General features: G+C 43.7%; 1 protein-coding gene across 2 annotated transcripts; it reads right to left on the reverse strand.

Moving 5' to 3' along the window:
- Nucleotides 1-1130: 1130 nt before the first annotated feature.
- Nucleotides 1131-23498, reverse strand: COG1 (component of oligomeric golgi complex 1). 2 transcript variants are annotated; one of them, XM_083148764.1, is made up of 14 exons: nucleotides 23137-23498; nucleotides 20541-20773; nucleotides 19963-20144; nucleotides 18172-18342; nucleotides 17797-17953; nucleotides 15476-15686; nucleotides 13877-14677; nucleotides 13085-13231; nucleotides 12443-12604; nucleotides 12043-12167; nucleotides 11846-11954; nucleotides 4552-4661; nucleotides 4013-4094; nucleotides 1131-1344 (listed from the first exon to the last, which is right to left on the reverse strand). In XM_083148764.1, exons 1-14 carry the CDS (start codon nucleotides 23434-23436, stop codon nucleotides 1207-1209), a joined length of 2928 nt encoding a protein of 975 aa, XP_083004890.1. In that variant the 5' UTR covers nucleotides 23437-23498; the 3' UTR covers nucleotides 1131-1206. The 2 variants fall into 2 exon arrangements, with proteins under 2 accessions (XP_083004890.1, XP_083004889.1); XM_083148763.1 differs by having other exon boundaries at nucleotides 12043-12170; nucleotides 23137-23496.
- Nucleotides 23499-24285: the final 787 nt, after the last annotated feature.

A 24285-nucleotide genomic window follows, 5' to 3' on the forward strand; every position in this document is an offset into this window, starting at 1 on the left:
CTATTGAAACAGTTTAACCTTATATCTCAGGGGACTTTACTGGAATAGGGCAGTGAATGTCTGATAGTTTGTACACATGGGGCGATATGGCTTCCAATGTTGCCGATATAGTGAACATCGGAAGCCATATTGCATGCTTTTTTTAGGGCTTGCGAGCCTGATACGCGCTCCCGTGTGAGCGCAAACCGGCAGTGAAAGAGAGAGGGCAGCCAAGACTATATAGTGCAGATCTGCACTATATAGTCTAAATTGTGCCACTCCATGCATGCCGTGCGATGCGAGTTCCGACACAATCTGATCGCATCGGGACTCACATCTCACGGCATATCCTGCCGTGTGTACACACCTTGAGTTAAACAAGCACTGCTATGTTCATAGTGAGGCAAGTGGGGCAGTTTACTACTCTACAAATAGTTTTAATTGCATCTTGACTTTCATGGCACAAGTATTTCCTAAAAGTAACTTCCCAGTCTGTTGCCGATTTTCTGATATTTGAAAATCTGCATAGATAAAACATTGCTTGCAGAATTCTGTGCATTCTTTTGCCCAGTTCCATGTATCCTGTTTTTGTTTTAGGATAAGTGATTTTTTTCTTTTTTTAAAGCAAATGTTGCACACTGTGTTTTTACTTCTATCCATTATATTTTCTGGTAGCAAAGCAGTATTACAGATTTCGTTCTCAGACAAGACTTCTAATGTTACATATTGCATACATAGATTTTGGATACGTTTTTCTCCAGCACTCATCTTGGCTTATTATAGAGAGTATTATGTTATTGACATTTGTCTGCTTCAATTTTATTTTATGGAATGGAGTATTGTACAAGATATACAGAATTGCCCTCAGTCCATATATAACAGACCAGCAACGAGCTGCTACATGCTGGTCTCCGTTGAATCCTGCATCAGCCTCTTAACTTACAGCCAGCCAATCTTATGTTGACTGAATTGGAAAGGTCTGACAATGAATCCAATTATCACAGAAATTGTGGTCCAGTAGCTACTGAAAGACTTCCTATTTGCATTACTTTCATTGATTTCCATGTCTTCAGGGTAATTTTGTATATTACAGCAGATCAAACACATCTAGCAAATGTATAAAGTTCGAAAGATAGTCAGTGCAAAACACCCACAATAAAATTATTTAATTTGCTCAAAATTACAATTTGTTACAGCGTTTATGTTCTGCTTAGAATTGTTATGGTATCACTTTGTCATGCTGGAAAGCCAGCCAAGTTTGAAGAGGGACGGTGCCTGAATGTCATCTTCTTGAGTCGCCAGTTGCCTGAACAAAGATCCTGGTCTGAAACGTTCATCTTCAGCTTGTGGGACGGTCAAAGGAACCTGCATGTATTAGAGTAAGGTCAGGACAAAGAAGTACATCAATAAGCCTCTATAAAGACTGCTGCAGGAGCAGTGCTCCCATAATGAGCTCAAACCACAGCCAATGTAGGTATAGTCACTCATCACATAAACTCATGCAATATAATGCAACTGGGACAAGGAGAAATGATTCAGTCAGGCTGTCCAATTGTACACTAGAGAGACCATTGAGGAAATGTCAAAATGTGTGACCACATAATAATAAAAACAAAAAACACCACACACACAGCCATAGTGACATTGTTAAAAGGAATCCTGCAGCCTAAAAAGGCACTTCTCACCCCAACATTTTACATTAAGAACACTGGTGAACGGAAAGTTGTTGCTGGATTAATAATAGTGCTCATTCTAGCACCCACTATCTTTGAAAACCCATGCAGTTCCTGTTCCCTGCCTGGGGTGTCGCTGTCTGCTGTAGGGCTTATAGCTTAGTGTGGTCTGTGTATCAGCACTGATATGCAAACCAGTCCTGTGCTAGAAACACCACAGCAGACAGCGACACCTCAGGCAGGGAAGAGGAACTGCATGGGTTTTCAAAGATAGCGCGTGCTAGAATAAACACTAAATAACTATCAACAAGCAGGGTTTACATGCCTCAACTTAGAAACACTGTCTACAGCAGTCGTGGTTAAACCAGTCCTCGAGATCTACCAACAGTTCATGTTTTCCTGAGCACCTGTGGATATGTAGAATGTACTTGTTAGGACTGCATGCAGCACATGTTTGAAAACCTTCGTAATGGCTACACCAGTGCACACGCGAGGTGGTCTGGAAAACGTGAACGGTTGGTAAGATATCAAGGACCGGTTTGGCCAGTTCTGGTCTAGACGCTAGACCACAAATCGGACAGTTGGGAGTGAGTTCATTAGTGAACGGCGAGTACATACACCAGCATCATAACTATGACCGTTACTGAACTGACCACTTGCACTCTGACATGAATGCTTGTGTGTGGCCAACAGTGTCTTATGATGCACTCAAAAGGTTGTGTTTATGCCAGATAATTTTAAGGGCAACATATGCTTTTACTAGCAAGACAACTTGTAAAAGCATTGCACTAAATGTTGGACATAAACACAACTAAAGACTTGTAAATAAACCGTAAAGTGTTCTGCTTATTCAGTACCAGTACAAGACATCCAAGGATGTAATGCACTGCATATTAAATTCCCCTATTTTGGGTCATTTAATGTATGTACTGTGCATATTTTTTGGGTGGAATTTTTGTTTATGCTATAAATCCAAATGCCATGCATTAAAAAGGAAGAAAGGCTGACAAACAGAAACACAGCAGGAGAAAAAGCAAACCGCCAACAAAATACTCAAGTAAGAAGAACTTGTGTTTCTAGAGCAGGATATGGCTCGTTAACAGCTAGAAATCAATTTACAGGAATTAATATGTAGCAGTGAAACACAATTGACTTTTCAAAATATAACAGATTGCTCACACTCTGACTATGCCTAGGAAGGAAAGTGCTTGGTACACAATTAAATATCCATATAAACATTTCTAAAACTCCCTAAGCGCCATGTAAAAAGAATCAACTTTTTTAATACAGTTTATTAGTATAAAGTTAGCCAATATGCAACATACGGATTTATTTAATAGGTGCCAGGTTGTAACCAGCTCTTCTGATCATGTTTATGCTTGCTAGCCCATTTAAAGATTGGGTATAAAATCCAGAAGCAGCAAATTACACACCCTGATGCTAGGTAAATAACCAAAACCCTACAAGTTAGGATAATTGACTTAAATCGATAACAGGTAAGGGGATATTAATATAAAATTTAAAAAAACAAAAACACACCATTTGATTGAATCCAAATAAAATATTCAGCAACAGTAAAGTGTGTGTTCAACAAAATCAAGAGGCCACATTATTTAAATATATTACTGTAGAGATATTGGTTGCTATACTGCGCTTCCCTATGGTAGTGTTGTTCGGCGCTGCTTTGCCTCAGGGGTGTCCCGTACCCCCTGTTGGTAATAAATGGAAAGGAAGGAGATGGGCTAAAGCGTTGCCTATGGTATTGAAGTAAGAGAAATGGCAGTGTTGGGTACAAAGTGCTTTATTTGTATTGGTGCCTATTAATAATCAAAATACATGCAAAAAGTTTGGGGAAAAGGGTGGGTTGTGAGCCCGTCTGTGTGGATGCTGAGAGCCCCTTGGGGAATCAGGGCATCAACAGATCCCTTTTCACCATAAGCCCAAATGGGTTTATGTCTCTCTGCAGAATTGTTCTGGGGCTTCCCGAGGAAAGTCTTTGGAATGGTGCTGTGGAAGATGGGGATAAGCAGGGAGCGGCGTCCCGCTGACCTGCTTCTTACCCTATCAGTGTTGGGGAGTGACACGGTGATGTTGCAAGTGCAGCTGCACTTTGGGTGCTCCCGGTGGTTAGTCCTCGTTGCGGGTGTGCGGGGCTTCCCTGTTCGGGTCCTCAAATGATCATACTTCAAATCACTAATATATGAGTCTTGTGCGATTGTTTTTCCGTTACCCTTTTCCCTTCCCAGGACTAGTCTGAATGGACTCCCATAATTTAAATGTAAAAGCATAAAAACCCAATTAATGCTGTTCCATAGTATGGTTAGAATATACAGCAAATACACAGTGGGTGCTGCACTCACCTGCATTTTCACATCTTCCGCTGTCCTGCCCATAGATTTTGCCTTTCGAGAGCTAGACATACTGAGAGGCAGCAGCCCAAACCTAACATAAAATATATAATGGTAAAATAAAACACAACAACAACAACATGGTCACTGCTGCATAGATCTAGAATGTAGCTATTTATCATGCTGGCTATCCCACCAAATACATGAAGGCAAGGGGATGGAGCCTGTCACTTATGAGTAAACAGCACCAATTGTAGTAAAATGAGTGCCACTAAGGAACCAATGCAGAGTGCCATCTGGGGAAAGGCTACAATAACGGCCAATGTTTTCTGCATATACTGTATGCAGTGACTTTAACCTGTATACATTCAGTAATTCTAGTTTAGCTCACTATGTACCAATAAGTGGCACAATAATACAGGGCCTTATAAACAGAACTTCTAAATACAGGGTAACAATCATGTTTGTGTGTGGCATATACAGTAGATCCTGCTGAAGAGAGACATCTATATACTGTACTTTTATTTATGGAGGTTACTGGTGCAAGTTACCGTATCTGACTGGATGCCAATGGGAGGACATTGTGCATTTCCTGAATTCCCAGTGTTGAACTTCTGCTTGTAAATTGGTTTTCTGCTCCTGTGAGTAAACCGAACAAGACCTGTATGGAAAGAACAGTTGTGTCTAATAAGTAATAGACATAAGTATTGCTAGTGTGAGAGCTAAAGAGCTGGGGTTCACTCATACAGAAAGTACATAGAAAAAAAACAATGGAACACTGAGGTTGGGAAAAAAATAAAATTAAAAGCAAGGATTATACTCACGATAATACCTTTTCTTCGGAATACTTCATGGCAGCCATTACATTGGGTTTATCCCCCTCTCTCCCCCAATTAGACAGGTAGTTTTTTCTCCCTAGGATCCGACTCCTCCTCTTCCTCATACTATATAACTGAGCACCTCCCCTTTAACCATAGTCTTTTGAATGTCTCCGTCCCGATCCTAGGGAAAAAACAGAAACAGGGAGGGCTAAAAAATATAGAATGCCATGAAGTATTCCGAAGAAAAGGTATTATCGTGAGTATAATCCTTGCTTTCTCCTTCATACTCCATGGCAGCCATTACATTGGGATGTACCAAAGCAGTAGGGCGGGTTTATACAATACCTCAAGCCAACGCTTGTCTTAGGACTTCACTTCCAAATCGTGCTTCTGCCACATCCAGGGCATAATGCTTAGAAAACGTGTGTAGAGACGACCAAGTAGATGCTTGACATATCTCTCTGGCTGACACATTCGCCTCTCTCGCCCACGATACCGCCATTGCCCGTGTTGAGTGTGCCTTAATACCCTCAGGGACTGGACGTCCTACCTTCTTGTAGGTAAAGGAAATAACCTCTTTAAGCCATCTCGAAATTGTTTGTTTCGCTGGAACGAATCCCTTCTTCGCACCTTGCGGAATCACAAACAAATTTTCTGATTGTCTGAAGGATGCAGACATGTCCAGATAAACCTTTATGGCTCTGACCACATCTAACGTATGCAAATTCTCTTCCTTCTTATTTGAAGGATTTGGAAAAAAAAACAAGGTAATATAATTTCCTGATTTAAATGAAAAAAGGATACCACTTTTGGCAAAAAGGAATTTTTAGTCTTCAAGACCACTTTGTCTGGAAAAATTTTTCGATATTGATCTTGTATGCATAGAGCCTGGAGTTCACCAACCCTTCTGGCTGAAGTGATCGCCACCAGGAAGGCCACTTTCCATGTCATAAACTTAAGACTTGCTCTATCCAATGGTTCAAATGGCGCTGACATGAGCCCGTTCAGTACCAGATTAAGATCCCATTGAGGAACCGTAGAACGAATCTCTTTATTAAGCTATGATCCACCAGCCTTCGGTCTAATAACACACTTAACGCTGAAATGTGTACCTTCAATGTAGCCACTGCTAGGCCCTTGTTGAATCCGTCGCACAGAAATTGTAAAACATGAGATATGGTCGCGTTTGGAAATTGAAAGCTGTCCTTAGACCACTTAGCAAATATTCTCCAGACCCTATAATAGATGGCAGACAAAACTTGCTTTCTAGCTTGAAGAAGTATTTCTATCACCTCTGGAGATAAATGCTTCTCTCTCAATTGTTGCCTCTCAATTTCCACGCCGTCAATGATAACATCTGAGGATCTTGGCATCTGATTGGTCCTTGGGACAGGAGATCCAATGATACCGGCAGAAACAGAGGCCCCGCTACTGCCATGCTCTCCAACATCGGAAACCAAGCCCTTCTGGCCCAAAACGGCAGAACTATTATCACATGGCACTTCTCTGACCTGATCTTCCACAGCACCCTGTGAATGAGGGAGAACGGCGGGAACACGTAGGCCAGGGTACAGCTCCACTTTTGTGACAGGGCATCGACTCCGCACGACCCGTGTGCTGGGTACCTGGAGAAAAACCGGGGAACCTTTTTGTTGACAGATGTCGCCATTAGATCGATTTCTGGCATGCCGAAGTGTTCTACTATAAGTTGAAAAACCGACTGCTTTAGTTCCCATTCGCTTGGAATTAATGTATTGCGACTCAAGAAGTCTGCAACTTGATTTTCTTCTCCTGGAATGTGTAAGGCCGAAATAGACTGGAGATTTACTTCGGCCCATGACATTATGTTCTCTACTTCCTCCAACAACACCCGACTTCTTGTGCCTCCTTGACGGTTGATGTAAGAGACTGTCGTGACGTTGTCTGAGAACACCCGAACATGCGACCCCTTAATATCTTCTGCAAAGAATCTTACCGCCTGCCACACCGCTCTCAGCTCTCTGTGGTTTGATGACCAATTCGGTACTCTTTACTTAGAAGGGCGCCCACGATTTTGATCGTGGGCATCGTTAGTAAAAAATCTCGGGGATTGAATGCACTAAAAAAAAAATCGGGTGCGATCAACCAACGAGATGCCCGAGATTTCCCATAGGGAACAATGTTAAATGTCTCAATTGACCCAATTTTCCTGTTCAATGCCTCAATTGACCCGATTTTTCCATAGGAAACAATGTTAAATGGGCCACAGAGGCCAAATAGGCACCCTGAAGTGTATAATGGCCACCCGAATTGTTAACGCCACCCCACGATCAACGTCAACCCGATGCGTGGCGAGCCCGCGAGGTGCGGCGGTACGCGTCCTACGACCTTTTCATACCCCCACTATCCACGTCGGCGTGGAGTTGAGAATAGAAAGTGTGGCGAGCGCAGCGAGCCACCGAGCCCGAAGCGTGGCGAGCGCAGCGAGCCCCGCGAGGGTACGCGGACAGCTGTGAAGCCCGCGAGGGGACGCGGATACCTGTGAAGGTATCCGCGTGCGCTCGCCACGCTTCGGGCGCGGTGGCTCGCTGCGCTCGCCACACTTTCTATTCTCAACTCCACGCCGACGTGGATAGTGGGGGTATGTAAAGGTCGTAGGACGAGTACCGCTGCGCTCGCCACGCTTCGGGTTGACGTTGATCGTGGGGTGGCGTTAACAATTCGGGTGGCCATTATTCACTTCAGGGTGCCTATTTGGCCTCTGTGGCCCATTTAACATTGTTTCCTATGGAAAAAATTGGGTCAATTGAGGCATTGAACAGGAAAATCGGGTCAATTGAGACATTTAACATTGTTCCCTATGGGAAATCTCGGGCATCTCGTCGGTTGATCGCACCCGATTTTTTAGTGCATTCAATCCCCGAGATGGGCGCCCTTCTAAGTAAAGAGTACCACCAATTCTTTCCTTGCATTGACCACCTCCCTTGGCATGATCTTCCCATCCCATGTGCCCCCCAGCCGGAGGCGCTGGCATCTGTAGTCATCACTACAAACGATGGGCTTTCTAGTGACCACCTTCTTCCTTTCAACAGATCGTAGCTCCACCAGCCTAGAGATTCTTTTACTGCGTTTGGGATCTTTATTACTTGATCCAACGACGTATGATTTCTTGAGAACCTTAGAAGGAACCATTGCAATGGCCTCATCCTCCATCTTGCCCATGGAGTGACCTCCACTGCTGAGGCCATCATCCCCAGCAAACTCATTGCAGTTCTTAAGGGCACGCGAGAATCGTTGTGAATGAGTGAAATTAACTGTTGAATTTTCTCGCATCTTCTTTCTGAGAGAGCTATCTGAAAAGAGATGGTGTCCACTAGTATGCCTAAGAATTGGATCTTTCTTGAAGGGATGAGACGACTTTTTTCCCAATTGATCATCCAACCGTGCATTTGAAGAAACTTGATGGTATAGTCTCTTGCTATCACACTTTCCTCTTCGGACTGTGCTGCTATCAGGATGTCGTCTAGGTATGCCCATACCATAACCTTCTGCCTTCTTAAGTTTTCTATTAACACCACCAGGACTTTCGTGAAGACCCGGGGGGACGAAGTTAGACCGAACGGCAGGCATGTAAACTGGAAATATCTTTCTTTTATGGCAAACCTGAGATATCTTCTGTCGTTTGGAAAAATGGGAATGTGAAAGTACGCATCCTTCAGGTCGATTGCTACTAGATAATCGTCCTTTCTGATCCCCATCAAGATGGACTTGGTTGTTTCCATATGAAATTTCTTTTTTCTTAGACGATCGTTCAGACTCCTCAAGTCGAGGATAGTTCTGAACCCGCCTGAGACTTTGCTTATGACAAACAACCGGGAGTAAAAACCCAGTCCTCTTTCCTTTAACGGGACTTCCTCGACTGCTCTTGTGTCGATTAGATCCTGCACACTTGATTTCAAAACTTCCTTTTCGGTCTCTGATAGGGGAAGTTTGGAACTTAAAAATCTTGCCAATCTTGGCTTTGACAGAAACTCTAACTGGTAACCTTGAGATACTATCTCTAAAACCCATTTGTCTGAGACGTTTTGTTCCCAGATGTGAGCAAATTCCAGGAGTCTTCCTGCTACCGGGATCTGCTCCATGGAACCTCTGGCGTCACTGCTTTTGAGTTGTACCAGAACTTTCGCCTCCTTTTTTTTTTTTTTTTTTTAATGTACTGGCGAAAAAATGCCCGTGACGTACCTGAGGCGTACTTGTCACGAAAAGGCCTACCTGGCCTGCCTATATGACTACCTATTAGAGTAGGAATTAAATCTACCCCTCCTATCCTGGGGTAACCTAACGGATTTACCACCCGACATCCTCTGAATCATTTGGTCGAGCTTACTCCCGAAAAGAAAAGCCCCTTCATACGGAAGTGTAGCAAGCTTATTTTTAGAGTGCGAATCCGCCGACCATAACTTTAGCCAGAGTGCCCTTCCGGCTACTACCCCTGAGGTCAGGGACTTGGCCGAGAAATCCAACATGTAAAATGAAGCTTCACAGACATAATCTATAGCCATTTGGATCTGCGCCAGGCTTTTGCTCATCTGGTCCCGGGAGGCTCTGTCTTGCAGATCATCTTGCAATGCCGCACACCATATCCGTAATGCTCTAGACAGAGAAGCTATGGCTACACCTGACTTCATAGACACCGATGTAGATATGTGCAACTGTTTTAAAGCACTCTCCATCCTCTTTTCCATAGGGTCCTTTAAGGACGCCCCGTCCTCTAACGGAATGGTCGTGCGGGTAGTCACTTCAGAAACGGATGCGTCTATCTTAGGTACACCGCTCCATTTCAAAAAGTCCTCATCTTCTATAGGGAACATTTTATCAACCCTCTTAAAGGACCCGACTCGCTTGTCCACATTATTCCACTCTTTTGTCAATATATCCTTGACAACCTTATGGACAGGAAAGCACCTGCCTTTCCTTGATCTGTCCTCGAATAATGTATCCAACTCTGTTTTAACTGGTTGTTTATAATTCAAGGTTTTATAGAGGCTTTTTAGTACCACTTCCACCAAACCTAGATCAAACAGACGTTCGTCTTCAACCACTTCTCCAGACTCGGCCGTGGAACTACCTGCGCCATCATCAGAACTGGCGACTACTGACCCACAGTCACCGTCTAAATCCAAACTGGTCTGAGACCTAGATCTCTTATTACTAGCGTACTCTTTCTTAGAGACAAAATTTTTCTCCATCCATTCTCTAAGCTCCGAGATCTGATTAGATACTGAAGAAGCTTCTTTCTTTTGAAGACAACTTTTACACAATACATTCTCTCCCGTTAATGACTTGTCACACTCAAGCAAATCTTATCCAACTTCTTTTTAGCTGTCTTCTTTTTTGTAATTATAGACACACTAAAACCAAAAAAGAAAAGATAGACTAACTAATTTAAACCTCAGCATAAGTAAATAACCAGTCCTCAAAGAGGACTTACCTGGGCAGCGGTACATTCATATTAAGGAGAGGCATCCTCCATAGTGCAGAGCTCTTTCAGATAACCAATCCAGCTGATATAATGCAGCAGCGCCTGTTACACCGGCCAGGCACTATATATACCGGCACTTCCGATATTTTGGAACGCACGCGACCTGCAGTGGAACGCAGGCCACGTGCTGACGCGCCGGAAGTGCGGGTCACTTCCCCCCGGCGTCCATAGACACAATGGACGCCGAGTATAGCAGTGCGCCGGATACTTCCGGTATCCGGAACGCACGCGGTCTGTTTGTGAGCCGGAGACCGCGCGCTGGAAGTGCGCGTCACTTCTGCCCCGGCGTCTGCTGCACAAACAGCTACAAACAGACGCCGGGCACAGTAACTACGCCAGAACGCTGCTGAGCCCGCCATGATGCCTCTGGGTGCTCCGGACTCACCACACCTGCCCTGGCAACCTCTCCTTCGGGTTCCAACTTTTGGTGAGCCCAACAGGATCCGTCCTGTCATTGTTTTCTTTAGGGTTATAGGCACCGCCAACCCATAAATGAGCACTGATCCATGCCGCCGGCCCCGGATCAAAAAATAGCGTAAGGCACCGCCATCCCCTCGCTGCCAGGTTCTCTAATACTCTGACTACTCTAACCTAACTACCTGCTTACAGACAGAGAAGACAGGAAAAAAGACTATGGTTAAAGGGGAGGTGCTCAGTTATATAGTATGAGGAAGAGGAGGAGTCGGATCCTAGGGAGAAAAAAACTACCTGTCTAATTGGGAGAGAGAGGGGGATAAACCCAATGTAATGGCTGCCATGAAGTATGAAGGAGAAATAAACGCTTTTTCAGCCGCAGACTAGAAGGACTACCCGATCCTTAAGTGACACAACAAGAGACTATGGGAAAATAGACTGTGCTGGAAAACTCGCTGATGCTCCAAGGTGGGGAAACACGTCAGCCCACACCAGCTGGGCTCACCATAAAGATAGCCGGCACGGTCATTTATACGTCAAGCAACACAGCGAGCGGCACTCCCCCATGTGATTAAAGACGGGTGGCTGTACAGACTGGAGGTATACCAATAACCCCCACACCAGTGGATGACAGTGCACATGCTGGGACAGCTGAACCTCAGAGTCTGAGAGATGGAGGAGATGACTGCCATACAGGCACTGGAGTGGTAATTATTAACCACGCTTTCAAGACATCATTGTTTGCTGTCAACAGAACCCTGCAAAACTGCACTTCTCAAAACAATATCGGTATAATATAGCCTACTAATGTCCGTGATTATTAAAATATGAAAATCAGTGACAAAGGCCCACTGACACACTGGGATATTTTGAGCTGAAAGCTGTGAAAATCACTGGGCAAAAAATAAAAATATTTGTATGCACTGAGTGATTTTCAGAGATCGTCACTGTGTATGTTCCTTAACCCTTCCAGCTAACACACAGCTACTAAATAGTATGAGTCATCTCTAACACAGACAGTACTTGAATCTAGTTAAAGGGACAGTCACTATAAGGGTCTTACGGACACTGTAGTTAGTTTAGACTTACGGAGGTTCTCTGAGCCAGTCGGTTCAGATTGACATTCAAGTGTGGTGTGAAAACATCCAAATCAAATGGGTCGATGCATCGCTCCAGCTGATCAGCCACTTGCTGAATTCTGAAACACAACATGGTGTAAGGCCATGTATTCATCTCTTCATGTAGGAATCTTATGCCACATGTACCTGTTAGCATTAAACACTAACCTGGAGTCTGGCTTGTTTTTGCTGTTCTTTCCATCCTCGGTGCGGGAGCAGAGAATGAGGCTTATGTAACGGAGGTCAAACAGCAGCTGCAGTGCTCTGGTCTGTGTGAGGGAAGTGGGCTGTTTCTGCTAATAAAAAGAAAAAAACATGCAATTATGAATGTTATACACTTTGGAAGACACACACAGAAAAGCTTAGCATTTTTTGGACATTTATAAATACTATTCTCCAGGTAAATAATTGCATAGGAAGTTTAGAAGATCAAACAGGAATAACACATGATTAAGTCTTATACATATTGGCACTCCTCACAAAATGGTTGTCTACATTGTGCGCAGCGGACAATTGTGAATGTATGATTTTAAAATGATGTAACAAACTGAACACAAACAGCCAATACCTTTCCTACAGTCTCCTGACACAGCGTCTCATACGCACTGACCACTTCCTCCAGGCAGCTCCTCAGCAATTCCTGCAGGGTCACTTTGGGTAGTGCATGGCCTCCTACACGATTCACTGCTTGACACAGGCTGAACAAGAGTGACTGGACATACCAGGAACACTGAAGAAGATGCACATATACATTAGCAGACACATTTATTGCATATCTAGATACAGTGAGATCTATACAATAATCTGTTAAGATCTCTCCCATCTCCAACATGCATTTCAAGTGGAAGCTAAGACTGCACCATTAGGTAGTCAGGACAGACCCTAGTCTAGCAGGAGAGTAGGGGTAACGGGCTGCTGGCAAAAATGTTGCTTACAACATGAGCAACACCTCAAAAACATAAAAGAGTTGAACGAATTAGCATATACCCGTTACCAACACAGTGAAGTTATCCATTTGTAACCTGGGTAATATTTGTGAGAGTCCAGTCTACTAGATCAGATGGAATTCGTGACATCACTGATACTTGTTTGGCCCATAAAATCCTCATTCCCCTGTATGTAAATGGGGGTTCCACTTTTCATCCTTTTATATTTCACAGCTGTATTTATTTTTACCATAAATAATGTACCAATAAAAAAAGGAACACACCTGCCCTGGGAGGCGGATTTTTGATGTCACACTGCTTCCTGCTTCAGTCTCCTCTTGAATTTCGATTTCCTCCCACTGAGTGGCAGTGGCCAATACTGACCCAGTTGTGTTAAGCAGAAGGGTATGTGTAAAGGAATGAACAAGATGCTGTTAGGGGGAAAAAAAAAAGGGGGGGGGGGGAATAAAATGACATTGAAAGAAAAGTGCAGTCTGAACACGTGTTGCTATGTCCTTGCAATCTTTAAAAACAAAAACTACAGAACAACTACTATCCAGGGAACTAAAGTATCATTCTGCTACTCAGAGAGGTTAAAAAGTGTTCACAACTTTTACAGATCATAAGCAATAATGGAACAGCCTGTTAAAAATAAAAATAAAAGACTAGTAACACTGCCTCCTAGTGGCTTGACCCCTTTCACACACTGCATATCGGGTATATTACCCGTTTAAGTGCGGTCTGAAAGGGGTATTACCGTTTCAATGCCGTTTTGTCCTATCACATTACACAGGGACAGAAACGGGTAGAAACTGAGGACTCTGCTTTTTAACAGTTTTGAATTACCAGTTTCCTCGAACCGGTAAATTCAAAACTGACCTTTCACACCGCACATATTACCGTTTTGAAACGGTAAAAAAAACCAGCATTTTATCCGGTAATAAGTGCAGTCTGAAAGTAGTGTATTGAGAAAGTGATCTGACAGTCTGACCTATAAACCTGGTGTATACGACTAAATTGTAATTACTGGTGACATAATACCTAGTAGAGAAGATTAGTAACTTTACAGTACATACTTTTACCACAACTGAACTCCAGATGGCGTAAGCGTCCAAGGACTGTTTAATAAGTTTATCTTTCAGCTCTTGCCACTTGCAGCGAACCTGAGGCTTGTCAGCAGTCTTTCCTTTACTAGACTTTTTTCCAGATCTAGGTTCCCGTAAACTCTGGTCTAAATAATCTAAAATACCAGATTTACCCAGAATGCATTGCTTCAAATGAGGGCAAAGTTCACTTAGTGACTGGCATAGCCTTGCTAGGAAAAGTACTTTACAAAGTTTAGAACTGAACAGCACAGTGTTATGGTCAACGAGCCCTCTCTGTGCAGCCATTTGTAACTGTGTCCTCACAGAGTCCTGTATGTGCTGCATACAGGTAAGGCAATGTTGACTTAATATCTCCTGTACTGTACTCGCATCACCATACCGATCAAAGGCAGAGAGTTTAGCTCCTGTTGTGAGAGATTCATTTTGCTGGTCAGGGGCAGACGGGTCCCGTGGCAGATAAGAGAACAGGTCTTCCAACTTCATTTTTAATTTAGAGTCTAGTGCTTGGCAGAATCCCTGAATGCTAGGAGTAACTGCCTGTGCCTTCAGTGACAAGCCGCTCCGGCGTTGGGGTCCACGGCTTCCCACATTGACCCAAGCTGCATCTGCCGGAAGGTCACTTTGGCTCTCAGACCACAGGAAGGAACAGATGTTGGTCTCGTGTTCGATGTTCTTACTGGTGTCTGGATTCCCTTCAAACTCCTGCAGAGAGGAGTCTAGGAGCTGTACAGAGTCATTGGATATGGATTCAAGGCCTTCTTTTATTAATGTCTGGGTATAAAGGAAAAAAAAAAAAAAAATTTAAAAGCAATTATATTTTGAGCAGATATAGATAGATCTATCTATATTTCATTATAGAATACCACCAATATGGGACATAACACAAGCAGAGTCTTTATTAGATATATACATATGGAAGACAGAATACATGCTTGCAACAAAAGAGGTGTTCAGGGAATGCAAAGCTGAAGGTATTTCCATTGCAAAGGAAAATATAATGACTTTACAAAAACTTGTCATGGTTTACCTTGTGGTCCCTAAAGCTAAAACTGTAACATGGGTCCTGAAACACACCTGCTCTATGGGCCACCAGTGCAGTAGGAAAGCAATAGAAATCCTTGATTTGACAGAACCAGGTTCACTTACGTCCCTCACTGCTATGAATGCTTAACCCCATTAAGTGCCAACATTGCTGTGAGCGATCCTCAAAAGATCTGCTAGAAATGCCAGAATCGCTCACAGCGACTGTTCTTTTAACATAAATTATCTTAACTTTCGCTTGGAATAAGCAGAAATGGGGACCTGGAGGGCCAAAACAATGAGCCAACACTCAGCATTGGCCTATCTATATTACACAAGACCAGGGGAATTATTAAGGAGGTTTATAGTGACTATATACAGTAAAAGGACTTTGTTCTCTGTTTTTGGTATTATGTGGACCCAATAAGGTCATGAATATTACTGCCATATACAAGTTAAAATATAGCCATTATAATGTATGCGTAGTGAAATATAGAGCAGGTTTGTTAGCGTATATAGAGTAAGGATGAATATTATAGGAACTCTTACCTGAAGCCGGTCCAAAAACAGTTGTTGCATTAGATCCTCCCAAAAATGAATAGGCCGATCCAAGAGGCGATGGCAAACTTTCTCCCAGTTCTGGCTCATGGACTCACTAGTCAGGAGTTTCCACACAGCATCTCGGATGCCTGCCAGTCCCTTCAGACTCGTCACATACACCAGCAGAGCAGATATTCCAGATTTTATATCCTCATTGCACCTAGAAGGAATATACACTGAATATCATTAACCAATGGAAGCAAAGTCAAGCTGCAAATTAAACTGAATGGCAAGATACTTACTGGTGATTATTCCCCAATACAGCCCCCCCCCCCCCCCCCCCCCCCATTTTTTTTATATCTACAAAAAGATAACTATATTTGAGCTAAACTCAAAAAAAGCCATTATTTTTGTTTCGGTCCCATAGTACCACACTACACATAGCCTGTGGGTGGGTGACAAAGGCCAGGATCTACGTCACAAGATGGAGATTTCATGGCAGCTTTTTCCATCAATTAGTGTGTTATTTGCAAAATGGAGCAAATAAGAGCTATTTCTGCTGAGTAAAAGGATATGTGGCATTTCTATATTCAGTGTGTGACAGTCGCTGTCTCTGCATAAGAAAGGTACATTACACTGTTATCCAGGAAAACACTAAAATACCATTTCTCATGCAGATACCTAAACATAGAATTTGACGGCAGATAAGAACCACTTGGCCCATCTAGTCTGCCCCCTTTTTAAACATGTTACCTCAAACCATATTTGATCCTTATTTTTTTGTAAGGATATCAATATGCTTATCCCAAGCATGTTTAAATTGTACTACTGTATTTGCCTCTACCACCTCTGATGGGAGGCTATTCCACTTATCTACTACTCTTTCTGTGAAGTAATTCAGCCTCACATTTCTCCTGAATCTTCCTCCCTCTAGTTTCAGTGCATGTCCTCGTGTTCTGTTGCTCCTCTTCCTGTGAAGAATGTTTCCCACCTGTACCTTGTTAAAACCCTTGATATATTTGAAAGTTTCTATCATGTCCCCCTTTCCCTTCTCTGCTCTAAAGTATACATATTAAGATATTTTAGTCTTTCCTGGTAAGTTTTGTGATGTAGGCCATGCACCATTTTAGTTGCCCTTCTTTGTACAGTCTCTAATGCAGTGGTTCCCAAACTGTGTGCCGTGGCTCCCTGGGGTGCCTTGGGACACATGCAGGGGTGCCGCGGCTTGGTGGTCCAGGACCAACTCAAACTATTAATGGTTAATTATTTAGTAGCAAAGCCAGTGCTGGTGGCTGCCAATCATAGAATGTGTACAAACAGAAGCAAATCCCGCCCTTTACCACATAACTGTCTCTAAGAATCGCATATAAACCCAATCTAATTAATTTTTTTGGACCTAGGGGTGCTGTGAAAAAAATTCTGATTCTCTAGGGTGCCGTGAATCAAAAAAGATTGGGAATCTCTGCTCTAATGTATTTATATCCTTCTGGAGATATGGCCTCCAGAACTGAACACAATACTCTAGGTGAGGTCGTACCAATGGTTTAATCAGCAATTTTTTGCAAATACACTATTTAATGGAAAAAGCCATAAAGGCAGCACTCATCACTACAGTCACACACAGGTCACGTGTTACGTATAATGTGACTAGTATTGCATGGAGGATAAATGTGGACACATCTAAACTTTTATCAGATGCCTCCTAATGCATAACCAAACTAGTGCATGCGGCTACTTCCAAGTAAGCAGTAGTGATCAAATCTCCAACCAAATCTAAATTGGGCCCATAATGAGGAGGCAGATGTGCCACACTCTGCAACGCCTTTCCTTCCTCTGCTTGTGTTTAGTGATCGTCACAGCACACACACACTTTGGGCGGGATGTTGTAACATCCGCGCCCATTATCGCCGGCTACCGCATTATTAATAACGACATATGCCGTTATTAACGCAAGGGACAGCTCTTGCGATAAGAGCTGTCCCTTGAAATGCGGTGCCGGCACTGGACTTCCGGGTCTGTGACCCGGGAGTCCATCTGCGCATGCGCAGAGTGACGTGCCGGCCCGCAGGGCATGCTGGGAGGGATCCGTGATGGATCCCTCAAACAGCGCTGCGGTAAGAAGCCCATAGGCTTCTGCAGGGAATCACCAGCTTTTGCTGGTGATTCCCTCCGCAGCGCTGGCACTGCGGAGGGGGCATATAGAAATGCGGTAAAAACCCCGAAAACTGGTTTTTACCGCATTTCTGCTTTACAGAATCTCCCCCAAAGGAGAAAGACAGAAGACAGACAGTCAGTATTTTGTAAACAGTCATCTTGCCGGGATCTCATACATGTTGATCCACTGCTGCAGAGTTTCCCTCAGATAATCCTGGTTTATAGGATGAGCCAGTGTCCGCAGTGTGGGCTGGAAGTCTACAATGGATGGCGGAAGGTGCTTAAACCAGTTTACAGATTGCATTTCTTCTCGCAATACGTTAATGCCTTTTCCTACAATAAAAAACAAAACATTTATATTTTTACACACACACACACACACCTGGAATGTGTACGATTAATTGTATCCTATACATTGTGGTGATTAAACCAATATTTAAGAGCAAGCGCACTATGAAGTCACTAGGGACAGCAACGAGTCCCTGCATTAATGGAGCACACAATATAGCTCTATCATAACTGTGATACAAGGAAGAATAATGGAAATATACCTGTTCTTTGCTGAGCGGTTATCGTCTCTAACATAGAGAATAAGAGGCCACAGTTCAGAGCAGGGTTAGGTGGCACATCTTCTGGCTGCATATAGAAGAGAGCATGAGCCTGGTACAGGGTATTTGCCAGAAGCTCCACTAGAGAACACACCTGGGACTTTACCCCTGAACCTGGAAATCAAGCAAAGAAAACGTAGACTATTACACACATTAAGCAACTCGTATACACCAACAGTCAGGTGTCTGCACATCGCAACATGAAAAGACACACTTATAGAGGAGAAGCTCTCAGAACTCTATGGGGAGATGTATCAAACTTTGAGAGGACTAAAGAGGAGAAGTGGACAAAATAATCCACAGTAGCACAGACTATGAAATGATGGAAGCGGATTAGTTACTTTTGGGCAACTTGCCCACTGGATCTGTCTGCAAGGCTTAATACATCTCCTATGTGAGAATACTACATTTAACATTAAAAACTTTAGTAAATGATTCACAAATAGAAACAGTGAATTATAGATAACAATATTTACATTCTCAGAAAACAAAATCAAACCCTAAAATAAACCTCCTACTATGGTTGTCATTACACTGTTGGACAGAAATTAGTATCCAGTTCTGGGGGGGGGGGGGGGTGGGGGGTGGGGGGGGTTATATGCATCATACCTGCAAGTATAGAGCGTGTAGAACACTTACTGCTTTGCCTCTTTACCCAAGACGGAGCAGGAAGCCACCATCGAGATGTATGAACAGCTTGTCTGCAAGAGTGCGGGAATGAAAACTCCCTTCTCCGGCAACCCTGCTATTGTGCACAGCTTTATGCTGTTGTGGTGTGTCAACCAGCTGGCTCCTCTGGGCAAGATTCTCACTATTATCATTAACTCTTCTGTGCAGCTTGGAGCCAGCGGCACCACTGTCATTTCACGCAAGAAGCAATATCAACATACGTAACGTCACTGATACCACTTCTCCTCCAAATGACCATTCTACAAACAGTATTTCAGGTATGTCACTCTACAGATGACCTTCTAAATCTGTAATAGGTTGCTCTACTCACAGGAGTACCATGTGGTGTGCTAGGGATTGGTTGGGCAACAGAATCACCAGAAGGTGCATTGGCCACTACAGTGGACATTAAAAAAAATGCTTAAGTTCGGTATCTTCTCTACCAATCAGATGTGCTCTAGGCTGATCATAACTAACTACTGATTGTTATTGCACTTTTGTACTACAGTAAATATAAGACAGTGGATTGGAGATTCATACAATTTGGACAGAAATAAGACCGTATCCAGTGAGTAAGTTATAAACCATATTACTTATTAAACAGATCAATATAATTGTATGTATTATATATTTACTTAACCCCTTCAGTGGCAATCCCAAGAATTTTCCGGGCTGTGCCTCAGTGTCCAGTCTGGCAAGCCTGGAAAATTCTTGGGATTGACACTACTTAGAGCCGGGCACTGCCCGGCTCCCTCCCCTCCACCACGCCTCCTCCTCCCCCCTCCCCTCTGGGTTTTCTATTGAAGTCCCCGGCGCCGGTTTATGACAAATTGACTGCCGGTGACAGAGACAGGGTGCGGGTGCGCAGGTCCGGGCAGCCGCTGATTGACAGTTCAGCGGCGCTGCCCGGACCCAGGGAGGCAGGGGTCGGTTTTTCAAGGGAGCGCTCCCCATAAAAAAAAAAAAAAACACTCACCTAGTGGGGATGGCTCCCCCCCCCCCCCAAAAAAAAACACCACTGAAGGGGTTAATAACTAAAACAAGTCAAATGATACAACTATTTACCATGATGAGGTTGGTTGAGCAGCTGCTGGATCCCAGCTTTTCTAGCCAGTAGGAAGTCTGCCAGAGCCTGGCGGGGAGAGCTGTCCTCCAGAAGCATAATGGAGCAAAGTGCCTCAGCCACATTTTGATCGGATGCTGAGGGACATCTGAGGAGGGACTTGCTTTCCTGTAGTATGGTGGAGCTGGAAAGAGGGCAAAGGGATGCTATATAATCACTTACAGGAAGACAGAAATTTCTTGAGGAGATTTATTTCACATGGGATGTTTCTATGGGCAACCAAATCAAATACTATCTATTACCTTCTAGAAGGTGCTAAATAAATAAGTAGGTTCCGATTGGCTGCCCATACCAACATCCCATGTAAAATAATTAAATTGCCCCCCCCCAATATCTATGGATAGGTCAGGTTCACATTAGCACATGATAGGCTATAGCCTCAATTTACTGCAATCATAAATTAAGAGAGAAGTCCAGGAACAGAGCATTGTGTCCCTCCTGGAGAGGTTAATGTTGGGAGGTATGCAAGTGGCTCTTTTGTATTTAAGTAAACCCATATATAAAAGTGAGAGATGCTTACCGGAATGTCCCAGCAGCTGCCACCTGGCGTATTAAAATAGGGAACCTTGCAAGTACAGGGCTGTAGCGAGAGGTGGAGGAATCCAGCTGGAGCAGTGAGTGCAAGTGACAACACAGAAGGTAGAGCTGGGTTGCTAGGAGGTATTGAGAAGATTCCATTGCACTCCACATCTTTTCTGGGATCTCCAGCAAAAGCTTGATCTGAGCAGCAGTGCTATAAAATCTTTCGTGAGACTGCATAGAAACAATAAAAAAAAAAAAATCATGTTAGTCTAATGACTAATAGGTTACTTTCCTTTAATGTGCACATTATGCTAAGCACTTTTTTTCTCTTTAATTTATGCACCAATCACAGAAAGCTAAACAAAAGGGCAACTTCATTATAACGACATGGTAATTACAAGACACAAAATGAAGATAGCTCTGATAAGCATAGCCCTGGAAAACCAAGGGCCGATAACTAGATGTTCTTCTGCTGCAATGCAACTGCAAGTTCCAGGCATGAATGTTAGCAAGAGATTAAGGAGGGGAATCAAATATGCAATTTTTGTCCCAGCATTTATTTATTTTAACTTGTGAGGGGCAATTCAATTTCAGCCAGATTTCTCCACCCAAAAAGAGCCCGGTTTTGGGGCAAAAACACATGGAATCCAGGATAAGTTCCTCAATCCATGAGATTCCATGACCACGGACAGCTCATCACCTTCCAAAAGCCCGCCCAGTTGCTGTTAAATCTATTACTGGAATCTGGGTGTGGGACAGGAAGATCTGCCCATTGGTGAATAACCTACACCTGGGGTAGCCAACCCTAGTCCTTGAGAGCTACCAACAGTGCATGTTTTGCAGGTCTCCTCACAGAATCACAAGTGAGCTAATTAGCTCCATCTGTGAATCTTTTAAAATGTGTCAGTGATTAATGAGTGCAGCTGTGCAGCAGCTAGGTTGTCTGGAAAATGTGAACTGTTGGTAGCTCTCGAGGGCTAGGGTTGGCTACCACTGACCTACACTGTGTCTGCCCTACCTACCTACGGTCTACACTATATAATGTATACACTTACCTGCTGTATAGTCTCAAAACTATATATACAGTATATAGTGAAAGTAGACTTTGGAGAAGTCTAGGGTAGCGGTTCCCAAACTTTTTAAAATCCTGGTACCGCCATAATTGTTTTCATGGCACCCCTAAGATAAAAGTTTTATTATTTAGAAAGAGATAGTAAAGTACATTTTGATTATATGTAATCCTTGGGGGTCAGTTATGTGATGAGGGAAAGGACTCGAAGTGTCCCTAGGTGGTACATTTACTAAGATAATTCTATTTAAGATGAGATGTTGCCCATAGCAACCAGACACTATTTATTATCTTCTAGAAGGTACTAAATAAATAAGTAGAGTCGGACCAGTTGCTATAGGAAACATCCTATCTTAAATCGAACTCTCATCTAATTAGTTTATTTGCCCCTAGCAGTCACTCAGGTTGACTCACTGACACATTTGAAAAGATTCACAGGTGGAGCTAATTACTTCACTTGTGATCCCTATAGATTGTAAGTTTGCAGCAGGGCCCTCCTACCCCCAAGTCTGTCTGTTGTTACCGTTTATTTTATCACTGTCTACTATTGTAAAGCGCAACAGAATCTGCTGCGCTATATAAGAAACTGTTAATAAATAATTCTGTGAGGAGATCTGGAAAACATTAACTGTTGGTAGCTCTCGAGGACTGGAGTTGGATACCCCAGACCTAAATAGTACAGGTGACACAATCACACATTAGAGGGAAGTCCAAGAGCAGAGGATTGTGTGTCCCTCCTGGAGGGGAAGCGGTCATCTATTAGAATGAACTTAGGTCTACAGTCATTAGGTCGACCCCACTAGGTCGACTGGCAGGAAGGTCGACCTGACTTAAGGTCGAATTTGCATAAAGGTCGACATGAGGAAGGTCGACTGGTCATAAGGTCGACATGGGTTTTTCACTGTTTTTTGAGCCGACATGTGCCGACAGGCGGTATTTCATGCCCTACCATCCACTAGGGCGTGGCGGGAGAATAAAATGGTGTGCCGAGCGCAGCGAGGCACCATGCCCGAAGCATTGCGAGCGAAGCGAGCGATGCGAGGGTCCGATTCTCATTGCCAACTGTGTCCATGTCGACATTCGGATAAAAAAACAGTGAAAAACTCATGTCAACCTTATGACCAGTCGACCTTCCTCATGTCGACCTTTATGCAAATTCGACCTTAATTCATGTCGACCTTGGCCCATGTCGACCTTAAGTCAGGTCGACCTTCCTGCCAGTCGACCTAGTGGGGTCGACCTAATGACTGTAGACCTAAGTTCATTCTGACAGATGTCCCGATTCCCTCCTGGAGAGGGTCATGTTGGGAGGTATGACAAAGGGCTCTGTGTGGACTACATGCATCATTTAGGCAATTATATAGCATGTAGGTCTGTGGAAAAACGCCCACTCCATTAGCCATCTGATCAACTAGCCATCAAATGATCAGATCGATCAGCTATAGTCTAGTCTGAGAATATTGTGACAGATTCGGTCGCATGATCAGGATGAGCAGCAGTGCAGCTAAATCGCAACCTGCCTTACCTGCGCCGTGCTGGTACCCCGTGGACCGCCGGCCCCGCTAGGCTTTCCTTTCAGAGCACCGCAGTACCGCTCCATGTCTCGGACAGCTCCCACGACCAACCCGGCACTCTTCCTCATCTCCTCAATGGTGTCCGCCGCCTCGATCAGATCCCGGTATCTTTCCCCGACCATTTGCCGCAACTCCTCCTTCTTCTGTTCGATCTCTGCCCGCACCTTACGTTCCAGACCGCGGATCTCCTCCGCGCTGTGCGCCTCAAACAGGGCGCTGGCATCCCGCATCTCGGCCACTTTATCCGCCATGACAGCTGCTACTGCCACCGCATCCAGACGCGGCTGAACTACACTTCCCGTCGCTCATTTCGAGTCACAGCAACGCATTAGCGGCCCAGGGACACCCCGAGGCATGATGGGATTTGTAGTTTGTCAAAAGTTAAAGAGGGTGAGAGCGCTGCAGCCGAAGTTCTGTGTCATGTGACCATCGCTGTTAACACGTGGCCCGGAAATATCAGAGCACTGGATAGGGCAGCATGTAGCGGTGTGTGTGTATGTGACTAGCTGCCTCTACCAAAGCAGCCTTATGTACTTAGTTGTACTACACAGTAACTTCATTTCACAAACACTTCAGTAACTGCCGTGAGCTGAATGTTAAAATGAGGGGATCAGTCATTTTAAACACAGGCTTTGTAACACTACTGTTAAAAGTCATTTGTTCTTCTACTTTGTGTATTATAGTGTTTAGAGGGAGAGCTCATTTTTTATTGACCACCAGAGTCATGAGTTAATACACATTAGTGGTAAATGTCTCTAGTTTATAAGAAAATACATTTCTCCCTGGAATTGTCACTATTTTCTATATTGACAAGATGCACGATATAATTGTCTTATTTTTAGGTAAAATGCAATACTTTTTTTTTTTTTGGTCTACCATACATGTACTCTTCCTACTCTTACTTAAACCATCTGCTCCATATTGCCTTAAGGTGCTTACACACGTACAGATTTTTCTGTCTGATCTATCTGGTGGGAACAAAAACCTGGAAATGTATGGGAGCATATGACAATCAAAAAATGGTACTTGTGAGTTATCCGGGCTGCCGATTTTTTCATCGCGCCCGAAATCGTGGGCATCGCGTCGGTCGTGGCCGTTAT

Source organism: Crinia signifera, chromosome 6 (genome assembly GCF_055691185.1).
Source record: "Crinia signifera chromosome 6, ASM5569118v1, whole genome shotgun sequence".
In the NCBI taxonomy this organism is placed as follows: domain Eukaryota; kingdom Metazoa; phylum Chordata; class Amphibia; order Anura; family Myobatrachidae; genus Crinia; species Crinia signifera.